This window comes from Botryllus schlosseri, chromosome 1, assembly GCF_051294905.1.
Source record: "Botryllus schlosseri isolate E-star chromosome 1, Bs_hap1, whole genome shotgun sequence".
NCBI classification, from domain to species: Eukaryota; Metazoa; Chordata; class Ascidiacea; order Stolidobranchia; family Styelidae; genus Botryllus; species Botryllus schlosseri.
In genome coordinates, this window is record NC_137236.1 from 31,473,085 (window position 1) to 31,486,876 (window position 13,792).

At 40.1% G+C, this 13,792-nt stretch overlaps 1 protein-coding gene across 2 annotated transcripts in view; it reads right to left on the bottom strand.

Annotated features, from left to right (window-relative positions):
* The window catches only part of LOC145447292 (uncharacterized), a 272,585-nt gene extending 261,358 nt beyond the window's left edge, over positions 1-11,227 (bottom strand). Inside the window, exons 1-7 of one of the 2 annotated variants that reach the window (XM_080325732.1) lie at positions 11,087-11,226; positions 10,932-11,022; positions 10,156-10,301; positions 7,861-7,951; positions 6,697-6,827; positions 4,511-4,601; positions 127-299 (exon numbers count right to left, since the gene is read on the bottom strand). In XM_080325732.1, coding sequence (XP_080181858.1) covers positions 127-299; positions 4,511-4,601; positions 6,697-6,827; positions 7,861-7,951; positions 10,156-10,301; positions 10,932-11,022; positions 11,087-11,186 — 823 coding nt within the window. In that variant the 5' untranslated portion in view covers positions 11,187-11,226. Of the gene's footprint in view, positions 1-126; positions 300-4,510; positions 4,602-6,696; positions 6,828-7,860; positions 7,952-10,155; positions 10,302-10,931; positions 11,023-11,086 lie in introns of both variants that reach the window. The other variant, XM_080325722.1, reaches the window with a different exon arrangement.
* Between the last annotated feature and the right edge of the window lie 2,565 nt (positions 11,228-13,792).

Sequence of the window (13,792 nt, forward strand, 5' to 3'; positions counted from 1 at the left end):
ATGCCCACGCAGTCTTGATTCAGTTAGGACAGTGGTTCCCAACCTTTTTTCATTAACGTACCATTTCGATATTTTATGCAGAGCTCGCATACCAAGTTACGCGCACATCAGTAGGCCTACTCTCACCGAAACACAGGCTGTTCTGATATCGTTCGAGACTTGGTTCTAGTACGCAAATCCATCTTATTAGCAATTCTTGAAAGTGATTGAGAGATGCGTGTCCTCTTCCGCGGCAAAACTTGGTATTGGGATCATAACTGATGTTGCTGTATCTCAACGGCGGCTCGTCGGATTTGTCTCTAAATGAAAATGATGCATTCAATCGACGTTGTCTGGATTACCTGCAGTAATTTGCAAAGAGAAATTACCAAGATCCTAATGCTTGAACCTACAGCAATACAAAAAACTCGAAAAGATTTAGTCGCTTGACTGCACTGTAGCCTGGTGGTTCCCAACGTTTTCGACTATACGCCTGCTTATCAAGCTCGACACATATTTCGCTCTCCAATATTTACGTATTCCAAAGAGGACACATTATGTCACATATATACGAGGAACTTATTCACGTAACTCCGATCGCTGGTGCATTGACTACTTTCCATTACTTGACCTTTTTATAGTCAACTTTTTCGTCATATGCAGAATAAACCGTCTTCACGCGCATTTTATGACCATGGTAATTAAATATATCTCGTCGGAAGTTCTAATATCTATGCCCCATGTCCCCCCCGAGAGACTCTTCAGTATTTTCGCCCCCTTGTTTCCCAAGCCACTGCTGTAACCAAACAAGAAAATGACATTTGCCAAACCATTCTGTACGAAATTTTCTTCCTCGCCTTCATCAATCATAAATTGCATTATCTTTGTTTTGGATGATATGAGGACAGGTGACTTTCGAAAGTAGGGACATACTCCCTAGCGCAATGTCTACCATAAATGAATTAAAGGCATTCTATGTATTGAGATAAAGGTGTTATAGCCGTCCACGAAATCACCATGTTTTACAAAATGCAAAAAACATAGGACATAGACAAGATTTTGCAACTCAGCGCTCACTTATTCAGCGTGACATGTATTTATCGCTTTAAAAAATCCTGGGACATTTGCAAAGAAAAAAATCCACTTTTTCGAGGCATTCAAGTTGCTTTCATCCACTTGTATTACTTTAATTCAGCGCGTTCTCAAACTTCTTCGGACATGCCCCTTGGCGATAGTGAAGAAGTCCGTGCCCCCTCCTAACGTCATATCCGTAAAACTATTAAAAAGAGGAACCCGAACCCATCGCATAGTTTATGGCATGGAAGACTGTTGCGTGACCTCTGAAATATGAAATTGACAATACACAAATGAAGAATATGAGCTAAAAGTAAATTGCGTAGAGCGCAAAAAGGTTTTCAGTGGAATATTTTGTCAAAAATAATCATATGCAGGTAGCCCACACTTAAGCTTCACTCAGACCATAAGCTAAATAAGAAATCAATGGCGCGTCTCACACGCCATTCAAAATTGGCACTTCTTCGAGGAATAAACAACTACTGCTAGGCAAAAGTAATTCAAGTGAGTACTATTGCGCGGTAATAAAATGCGCTACTTAAGAACTGCATTCAAGGACATGTCTCCACATTGAGAATACTCGGACTAGTGGCTACCGAGACGTTGTAAATCGCTTCGAATTAAATCCTTGTTGAATAGTATATTCAAATTGAAATGAACCCGATTATTTTCGGCTGATACTCGTCAGGGGTAATCGTCAGCAACTAGCAGAGAATTCAAAAGAACATTATTATGGGCAATCGTGTCACAAAATGAGACGTCACCTGCATGAAATGCCGAATACGAGAGCGTTAAATGTACTATTTTTAGATGATACACGAACTCTTTTTGTTGGCAAGGCCTTGGCTAATGTATTTTGATTAAAGCCGACGCCAAGGCACACAAATGACAGTGTGAACGACGCTTTCCCAGTACGCGAAACCCGTCGTCTGAATAGTTTTTCGCATAGGCGGGATTATCCAACAAGTGTTTGCCATTTACAGAATTTATGACCATTGCTTTTTCCATATCGATCTTGAGCGGGTGAGTCAAGGGAGAGCTTTTCACCGAGGATGATGCGCATGTTTTAATGAGTCCAGGGACATACTGATTTATGCGTCCCTGCAAGCGCTTTGACGTCCTTCCCACGTAGCCACTATCACAGTGACACTTAAATTCTTCAACAGAGCAACGTAGTTTACGAATTTAGGTGTCACTGTGATTGTAGCTACGTGTCCTTCATGAATTTCTGTTTCACACGACGCCACCAAAACATCTCTTAACAGCAATATGTTTGTATCAATACGCTATTGGCAATTTGGCGATTAAAATGAGTTTGCACTGTAGGATATTTTATCTCAGAAGACCATTCGAATGATGTGAAACTTGAAATCTCAGCAATTATGAAGCGAAACTGTCTCTTGCTTTCTCTAATTTAAAATATTACAAATTAGGTTATCAATTATTTTACAAAAAGGTTTCGAGGACCCCCTGAAAACGCCTCGCGGACCCCAGGTTGGGAACCACTGCTTTAGAGCAGTGGCTCCCATCCTTTTTTCTTCATTCCCCACTTCAGATTTATTCCAAGCCTTCATTCCCCACCAGGACCGTAACAGCACTTCCTCAGCCCCCTCCCCAAAGATATAACGTTGGTCTATGGCCCCACACATGGTGATAAACCCCTCAAACCCCCTAAGCCTGTACGCTCTCCCCCGTTATTTATCAGCTACATTGGGTCTACTGTTTAGTGCGTGGTATAATGACTTCGTTACATTTTGCTATTTCGTGACCTCCTATCTGGTATGGCAAAAGATATGAAAATCGCCAAAAACTAAAAGGCACACACGAATTCAAATTGGTATTGCTTTACTGGCAAATAATTTTTCCCTGCGGGATGGAATTTGTCATGTGGGGTACAGATAACCAGGATAGGAACATTCGGTGCCAGCCATTAAGCCGCCTATGCACAATTAAATATATAGGTATATTGTATATGTATCGAAGTTTTCGGTCAGCACAAGGACATTCCTTCTCGGCCAAGCTCTTCTCGCTGCTGATCGTTCTGGCACACTTCTCGGAGTCGCATGTTATATGGCCTATAACTTCATATGTCTTGGTACGTCGAAGCGCAGTAATGGCCGACGCCGAAGTCTCCATTTCTATAACATCTACGTATTTTCATGGGGCAAGGGTACCCAATATTCAATATAATTGGCAATATTAAATCGCGACCCCAGCGCGAGAAGATTTTGAAAAAGTGGCGTACTTTCTAAAAATACTCTATAATTTATGTTAATTCACGAAATAATTTTGGAGCCCTTCGAGCTTGCCCCCCCCTCCCAATAGGGGGGTTTGGGGTGCGGCACTTACGGTCCTGCCCCCCACTACCCAACACTTTTGTCATCACAGAGCAGCTATTTTCTGGTTTGACTACACAAGACACACAACCACACCATGCGGTACGCAAGACAATCGCCTACAGCTGCAACACGAAACGTATTGTGAACCGATACCAGTAACGGTCGAAATTTTGCGAAAACGTTATTTCACGTCAAACTAGTCGTGCTCGATGCATTAGCGATGCCATGATTGGCCATATAGAGTTAAAAATGAGGTTTTGTGAACAACACACAATATTATTTTCGATACATACAATCCAGAGCAGTTAACTGGCAACCAGGGTTGTAACCAAGTCACAAGGCTCCGAGTCACAAGTCAATCTCAGTTTTATAGTTTTGACTCGAGTCAAGTCGAGTCATTTTCAATTCACCACCGAGTCAAGTCCGAGTCCAAGTCACCGAGCAGAGGTTCGAGTCCGAGTCATGGTATTATGACTCGAGTCGAGTCCAAGTCATGATGTTGACTTCCCAGTTTACAGTTAAAGGCTTGTTAAATCTACTTTTTATGACTCTGTTTGGTGATATCGAATGGTTCACATTTATAATATACTAATTTTCGTCATTTTCAGCAGTTTGTGGACGTGTTTTCAAGTACCAGTAACAATAGACGAAATCCCAATAGTGTGATTACTGTACTATTCCTCGAAATTACAATGAAACGTCGGTCTTGGCCGTCTGAGTCTCTAGTCATATGACTTGGTTCGAGTCATGCACAATGACTCGAGTCCAAGTCGAGTCAATACACAAATTGACTCGAGTCGAGTCGAGTCATTTCCGTATTTTGAGAAAATGACTCGAGTCAAGTCGAGTCATCTGAAAAACGTGACTCGAGTCCGACTCGAGTCGAGTCATGACTCGAGTCATTACAACCCTGCTGGCAACGGTAATTGCGCATGTGTCTCCGTGAATATGTAGGCTGTCATGGATATAATTTTGAACAAATGAGTCTATTCCCCACCAGAAGCCATTGAATTCCCCACCGTTTGGGAACCACTGCTCTAGAGGGTGACATCGCTTGCATTCACAACAATGACACAGGACATGGAAAAATAGTGACGATATTACGAGGAAACGCCTACCGGCAATGGGCTTCTCCGTCGCAAAACAAGGCGTTCATCACACACCCAGATCCATCGAAACAAGCAAAGCTGTCTGTAGGACAATGGGGACCTGGAACGTAAGTCACAATGACTTGAGTCTACTCCTATGCTGGTTTTCACGATTTGATCGTTCTATTGCTAACGCCGAACATAGGTATAGGACGTTGTATATTTTGATATTATGTTTTCGCGGCATTGATATACAGTTTACATTATACCAGGTCACATGATATATGCATACACACACACACACACATACACGATGTGTGCATATGCACACCCTCCATGCCATCCTTGTGTTACTGCCAGATTTAGTAATCAGGTATACTGTCTGATCCGGCCGGGGATCGAACCCACGACCCACCTATCAAGACGTCGGACTCTCTGCCCTTACCCTATCTTGTGAATCTATCGCCTGGGAACTGTGTGGACCAGAGTTGGATCAATTACAATATTTTAATTCAATTACAATTACAATTACTTCCTTGCATGTTTCAATTACATTACAATTACAATTACTCAATGCTAAAAATATCAAATTACAATTACAATTACTGTTAAACATGTATTTAATTACAATTATAATTACAATTACAATTACTTTTAAACAGGTGATTGATTCAGTAAAGAGGTGTGCTTTGAAAACCGTAGCGACGTAATTAGCAACAATCTCAAGCTATTCATGTTTCATTCCTGATATGTAGAATACCCTTTAAAAAAAAATCGAACATATTCGAACTATTCCTAATCATGAGTATTGAAAACTACATGCACAGAAAATTGTTTCAAGTGACTGTTAAGAACCAAAGGTTTGAGCGACTAACAGCGAATAGGCTACGACAGTCAATGAAATGTAATCAAACGATTAGGCTACTCAGAGCTGAGTGAGGATAATGAAATGTAATTGGTAAGGCGTCACCAATAAGGATGATACCGATAAGGTGCGTGAAATGAAAATGAATGCAAAAGGAAAGAATCTCCTGATAACTAAGAATTACAATATTTTGGTTCGCATTTATATTTTCACTTGCTCGGAAACTGTTAGATTGCATATGATGAACATTAGGGTGCGAAAAGCTTCTGGCCCCAGTAAACTTGGCCAATATTGGAGGTAAGATTGGGATAACATCTCTGCAAAAGCGTGATCAAGTTTGATGAAGCCTTAGTTGAAAACTTGAATTTATTTTGGCTTTTGTTGCGACAAGCCTCGGTACTGGTCAGAGATTTAAAAAAAAACTTTGACCGTGGTGTAGGAAATGGTTCAGCACAGGTTTCAGAAGAGTTTATTGGCTGTTCAACCATTTTTTAAATATTAAGATTTAGTTTAGCTCACTGGTTCTCTAACTTTTTTAGACACGCCCCCCTTTATGACAGTGAATATTTCGTGCCTCTTATCGTCATAGCACACAATGAAACCAAAAAGTTAGCAATCCTTACGTATATTTTCATGGTATGGAAGGTTATGACTGTTGATGAGAGAATTTTGCAACACGAAATTCAGACTATAGACCGAACAACAGCCATAAAACGGATGTGAATCGGGCCAAGCGCGGAAAAGATTTCAGTTCACCGGAGCGTCGCGCCCCGTTCAGATGCTTTCACGCCGCCAAGGGGGCACGCCCCTAGTTTGCGAGCCACTGGTTTAGCCTACATTGTTATTCACAAAGTTTTTTGTTGCTACTGAAGTATGGGAAACAGTTTAGCGTGACTGAATTATCTATAGCTATAACGCAGCAGGCATAAAACAGGCATAAAACATAAATAGGCTAATTATTACATGTGGTGCCTGTTTACCAAGGCCTTAAGGCACCTCGTCGTCATCCTGGCTCGTACCGGATTTTCACTGGTGCGACGAATAAATGATTGATTAAATGATTATTTTATGTTGTGATTGTCAGGTTTCCATGAAAATGTAATTGAGATTGTAATTGAGCAAAATTTTGATCAAATTACAATTACAATTACAATTACACGAAATAGAAATACTTCAATTACAATTACAATTACATGAAAAAATGTAATTAATGACATTCAGCTCAATTACAAATTACAATTGATCCAACTCTGGTGTGGACTGTGGAGTCGAAGACAATTTGTAGTCATGGTATGATGTTATAGTGGCGTAAACTTGAGATTGAACGACAGCAAAAATCTTTATCTCATACTTTTACAAAATCCTTCTTTATCTTGTATAAACTGAGTTGTGACTTCGCAAAATCGATTGTCTTTGCGGCATATGATGTCATCTGTGTCGTTTGAAACGCTGCTGTCGTGATATAGCTCGTCCGAACCGTCTCTGAATCACAGAAAAGAAATAGAAAAAATACTGATACGCCACTCTCGTACATTAATATGACGTAACCAGAATTGTATTGGCGTTGTTTAATAGTTATCATGAATCCATATGGATACATTTAAAAAGAGTATTCGGTTGTTGCTACGGCGTAAGACTTTTGTGAATGACAAAGATATTTTTGCCCATTTTTCGCATTCAGGACCACTGCTGCGTAAGCAGAAAGAACCGCATTTTATATATCAAGGGCATGGCATCGTTGCTTTAATCAAATCGATAGAGACAGAAAGTACTTTTGTTTCTCCCGTATGTGGTGCTGCCACAGTATATCAAGGGTCTGCGATTCGTGTTATGATTTGGTTGAAGTACGGTGCATGCCCTTCCTGCCTCAATCCTGTTCATGCTTGGAAACGGCAGTGTTTTGATCGCGAGTGGCTGTGTTCTGTGTTCTGTGTTCTGGTTTCGGGTACGGTATCATTATTGAGCTATGGAGTATTCTTGTGACTCAAGTGGTGACATATCGAATATCAATCGAGACGATGAAAAAAACTTTATCACGACTATGCTTATAGAAAGTCAGTTGGAAATTTTAAATTCAGCGTACTTGATCAATTCACACATATCGGTGGAGCCAAAAAGGCTTCGCCCGACTTTGATCACGTGACTGGTTGCACATATAGCAACCCGATCGATTGGTTAACAAGTTACTCTGTTTTTGCGTCTGTGATTCAGGTAAAGTTATTATTCAGAAACCTAATCCCGGTTTTACGGTTGCAAACGTATCAAAATCTCGCGACGAAAGTCACTTGAGACTTGACTAAGTTACATGTGTTCTCTAATAGCTACGCATCGCATTACTTCCGGTGCAAACTGTGGATAGGTTTACACGGGTTATAATGACTCGATTAAAGATTTTCTGAGAGTAAATTTGAGAACTTTACCACAAGCACAAGCTTGTCAGCCAGTTGATATTTGCTGTGAGCAATCACTCACTTGGTGAAGTCGTGCAAATTAGACTATTGGACAATATACGCACTGACAGTTCTTTATCCCGTCACAAAAAGAAGACTTCGGCACGCACTGCGATCCGTCCGCACATGGAAATTCGTTATGTATACACGTCGAACCTGGATAGATATACACAACATTGATGAAAGTCCCACCTGCACTAGATTTTACGCAGTTGCATTAAATGCAAGAACGAAATGGATGCAGTATATCGGCAAGGCAGCGTAAACATTTTTCGAACTATTCATTTGTTCGAACGTTTGTGGGTAATTCGATCACACGAGCACGTGATGTTTTTATATATATGCGTGGCAAGAAAATGAGCCGTGCTATAAGTCGAAATCACAGGAATGTTAACACGTACTCAGCGTGATGTGGAAAGACGATATATATGTCACAAAATCATAAATAACAAACAACAACATGCCAACGGGCTCTGGTTATAGCTCATGGGAATTCGCGCATGCAAATACAAGTCACAGAGCATATTGGCATAGATTGATTCAGGTCTCTTCATCAATTTTTCAAAATCTCCCCGATTTACATTTCTCTCATTCTAATACCAAACCTTGTCAAATGATTCGTACAGATGGTGAGCGCCCGTACAAACGTACATTAGACCAGGACTCTTCAACCGGGTGTATTGTACACCATGGGGTGTACCAAAATTTTAAAACGGTGTACCACTCAGATGGGGTGTACTGGGGTGTAGCAGACGTGCTTTCAAAGGGACCAATGACTAGCTATAACCACAATAAATAGGTCAGTTTCTGCTTTTTAGAACATGTTGACCGGGTTTGGAATATCATACAATGTTCATATCCGCTGTTCGCAGCTTGTAAACTACGTTCCTTTTGTATTGTCACGTAAGCGAATGCTTCTCATCATATAAACGCTGGTATTGGACTTATTGGATCCTTTTGGAATGGAACAGGTTGAAGTTGACACGTGTTCATCTTGCGAAATCTGTCTATATACTCTATATTGAATCTTGGGGAAACCGCTGCGATAGCTCAGACATTTTGAATTGATGAGTTCTGCGAGATAGTTATAAATAACGGAGTTTACATAATTGCAGAGGGATCCATGAGGTCGAGTTTGAAAGCCATTGAGCTCGATGCGGTACGGTAACGTAGAGCCCTGAATAATAGTAAGCATTTCAAATACGTTGCAGCCTTGCTCATCCTTATTTCAACAGGCCAGGGGTGGCCAATCTGTAGACGTAAGGTTGCGTGCAGTCGTTGAACAATAATTATGCGTCCCTTCACAAGTAACTAAAATAGAATGTGTTGGCGTCTGTCAATATGCAACTTGAATTAACGAATTGGTTCCCAAATCTTTGAAGGGTTTTAATTAAATTCGTAAATTTTATTCACGCTTGGCGTGATTCAGGGTGACTTTGATTTAACCTTTTTCCTTCTAGAGTGTTAACTGAGCCCCACCGTACAAATGCGAGCTGCAGAGGAAAGTGATGCACCCCATAACGAAATACCAAGTCGAAATCGTGTGCGTCTCACGAATGAAAATTTTTGTCGTATGTTTGCGCGATTCCAATATATATTTCGACTATACCAACAATCCTGATTGGAGTTCTAAAAATAAAGACATGCAACAAAGTGATTACTAAAACCGGACGATGCATCATCAATAATTTTGAGCCCAAAATTTTCGAAGATACCCCCTCCACCATCTCCAATGGTTATTTCCATCAAGGGGACGAAGAAAGGATAAATATTTTACAGTAATATATGAAACAACCCATTATCGACGAAACAAATTTTCCTGTAGCTATGCGCGACTAAAAAGAGTTTCCAGATAACTTTTCCAATAGCATTTACACTCGCGATTTTGGTGCATGTATCGTAAGCATGCAGGGGTGTTCTGCTTCTACAGTTAAAAACCTTTATACGCAAGGTATAACTCAAGAAATCAGTGATGGCACAGAACACTACAAGGGTTCTCCGCGGTGCGAAGCTCCCACTAGCCAATTTAACATGAGTATATGACGTCCAGATTGCCCATGAAGACTTTCCGCGGGAATGCGGAATGAAGTATGTAATGGAAATACGGCGGTAAATAGCAAATAGGTTTAACACCCCTGGATTACGCTTGCCATACCGAATCAATGTGGTATGTGGTCTGGGGTGTAGGCTACGAGTCTCGAGTAAACACTGAAGGGGTGTACCACGGCAAAAAAGGTTGAAGAGCACTGCATTAGACTGAACTTCAGTATACGATAGCTACTAACCTACATCTTCAGTAGGCCTACATCAAGATATCGTATATCTCACTCAAGCAATAGTGAACATATGATCAGACTCACCATCACAAAGCTCGTCCTCTTGTGCACGCAGCTGAGATGGCAATATGCAGATTCTTGGAGTGAATGAATCCTTCCTTCTGCGGCATACAGTCGTATTACCGCTATAGTTGGCACTGACAGTCCAATAAGGTTCATCTGATCCATCGCTGTTGAGAAAAATCATTTCCATTTTTTCACCACCAAGTGGATCTTATAACATTGTTCAGGGATGTGCAACTCGCGGCCCGCGATCACAAAACTCGTCAAAGTTAATATGTGTGCACGCGCCTCACGCTTTTCCTTTAGTTAATCACGATCCTCAGCGCGCCTTTAAGGAACAAGACCATATAATGACCCGGTAAAGTACGACTGAAAAGGCTCTTACGTAATTGCATGGAAAACTTTCAAAAAGGACAGCCGAAGGATCAAAATCGATCACCGAGGATCAAGGCAGGCGCACTTAGTCGTTTCGTAATCCTGTAGGCTACATAGTGTGTATCGCCTAGTCTTAAAACGTAAATATTATATAACAGGTCATTTTTGTATTTTTAGGTGTATTGAGATGTCGTACTTCATTGACATGTGTCATCGTCATCGTTGGATCGTGGACCTCGCTAATACAGGAATATATATGTGCGGCCCGTGATGTCGCTAGCGTATTTATATCAGAATCACTTGTCAAACAAGGAACACAGTGAACACCCATGGTGTAGTTGAATGTCGTGGTAACACTATTCGAAAGTTATTTCCTCACGAATATTGCAATTTGAATGGACACCGCATTTGGCAACGCTCACCTGCAATCATTCGAACCATCGCAATATTTCTGCATCGGAATGCACCTTGTCTCGTCCTTGCATTCAAATAAGTTGTCCGGACACGTCAAACCTGTATCGAAGGTATTGTAATGCTCATCATGATAATAATAAACAAGATTCAATGCAAGTCCAACCTTCACAGCAAGTGATTAATACCATGACTGCAGTTCCAATGTAAACATGAAACATCCTCCATTTTGTAAGTGACCTTTGGATATTCTGTGCACGTGCCATTTATGCTATAGAAAGAATATTGAATATATATAGTTCATAACGCGATATCGGAAATTGTCGGTTGACAAATCCAACATAGGTTTTCTTTTGACAACTTAGATTCAATATTGACCGGGAGTCATGCTTGTTGTATACTCAATGCCATGCAATATAGTCTGATGTTAGCTGGCGCAATCGCGTGGTAAGACTGAAAAGTACCAATATTGCAATTATGTAGTACTCAACCTCATTTTCTGGATAACACTGTATACGCATACATAACATATCTAACGACCTCTACAAAAGAGTTTTCAAATTGATTTCTTCTATTGTTTCATATTGCTCCATAATTTCAAGTATATATCTCATGTTATTCTAGCTATAGTAAAAATGCAGAAAAATCAGCGTCAAACTTGATGTATATTCTGATCATCACAAATCAATAGAGAATAGATACTCACTTTCTGTTAAACTCAGGCACCAATAAATAATATTAAAATTTCATTGTGAATTCTAAATTTCTTTCGCCTAAACTAAAATAGGACGTAGAAAATAAAGAGAACGAAAGCTTTTGCGCATCACACTCTGAGAGATGGGCTTCCAGAAATAATATGATAGTTTTCGCATGATGTTCGAAACAAACTGATTGACGTAGAAGAAATATGAAGTGATTATACGCCAAGTTTGTACAGGTCATTGCAAAATAGACAGCGTTGGTAGTAATCGATCAATGAATGATCTAAAACCGATGAGTGCTGTTCAGGTCAATATGTGTTACGTCAATACGTACTGTATTTAGTTTTGATAATACGGTTCGTTGACGAATGCGTACTAAAAAATCCTTAAGTTGAGTAACATTTCATCGTAAAACATCGCAAATACTACTCATCTGTATTTGAACCATTACCGCCAGAAATTCCTATTGACATTACTGCGTTCTCTACAACTTATATCCTCGTTCGCATTGAGATGATGTCATCGCATTCCAATTCTGTGCGTCCAGATTGCATTTACATATAGCAATGTGATATGATGTAATCCTGTGCTTCTCAAATCTTGCGACACAAAACATTATCCGTTGGTCAGAGATGGATATAAGCGAAGGTCTATCGATTGCACAAGGACGTTTAACTCGTTTTCAATACCCCTTATGCCATCGCTAGCTTGTTGTCCCGCTGCTTCCGATAACTTTGCTATTACTCTCGACTTTGTAAGAGTGGTTATAACATCACAAAAACTCGATTCTCTTGATATGCGTTTTTCTCTTTTATCTTCTACCAAGGTGGCTTTCAACCAGGAGGTCGCGAATCTCGCGGTGGTCGAGCGAATTTTTGCTGGTGGTCACGAAGGTGGCCGTTAGTATTATCGGTGCCGACTTTTCTAGTAATCGCCTTATAATACTTGGAGGTCGGTCACGGAGCATTTCCAAATGATAGATTGAGCCATGACAATGTTGCAAAGCGCTTTTTCAGAGATATACTATCAAATTATAGAATGCTTGGATAATACTGTGAGGCGGTGGGTCCGATATTTTGGTTCCTGTAAGCTTTGGGAATAATCGTGTACCTTATTGAATTCATTAGCAATCGATTATTAAGTTTGGAATACAGTCGAGTAGCGCTCATTATGATGTCATATTATTGTGCATTTTGTGACATTGCTGCAGGTTGAACATGAATCAACGGATACGTCATTTTAACTGACACGCGTATAGCTGTTAGTAGGCTACATGTTTTGGAACTGCGATTCAACCTATCGAGGTTTCAAGTCTTCTGCGGTCTGAAAAGATTCGTTAAAACGACAATTCTAGTTGTAAATGGAAAAAAGCTTATATTTTCAGTACTCGCATAATTCGTCTTTCACAACTCGAATCAAAGCATTACAATTACTACTCGATTGGGATTTGATCACTCGAATCATTGCGCCGAGCCACAGTGATTATTTGGTGCTGTATCTTTCTACAGCGATGCTTCTGTCGCATTTCTCGATTAAAACTGTTAAGCCACGATAGGCGTGGCTTCAGAGCCTGCTTACCTCACTGAATTTATTCTGATTGCATGATACCTATTGACGAAGACAGTTGGCAGAAACCGGCTTTGTTATCTTCAATGAATTGTAAAGCGATAGCTGTTTATTATGAACGTGAGGGTAAAGGTTTCAGCTCTTACTAAAACACTGGAAGGACACAGAATAAAATGTCGTCTTTGTGATGCGAAAAGTACATGCTCTCATATAGTATATTCAAGTTGCTACCTAAATTCAAAATGGGTGTCATAGCATACGTCGCAGGTATCAATTTATACTTTCAATGCTCTGCATATAGTTCCATGTATGGGTATTGATGTCATATATGGAGCTTACTAAACGACATATATGAATCACTAATATGCTGTCAATTTAGTTATCAAATCCATTAAATATTTCGAAGAGTAACCACCCATAAAGATGTTAATCCTTCATCAAAATCCCCAAGGTCATAAACTGTTTGTTTTTGTATGCCTTGCTATTCCCGCACAAAAAAATTTATCACATGACCAAATGTATTCTTCAAACGCCATAGAACTCTACTCAATAACAAGCAGAATTAGCCAAAAGTACTTCAACTGGAAATGAAATCTGAAAGTTTG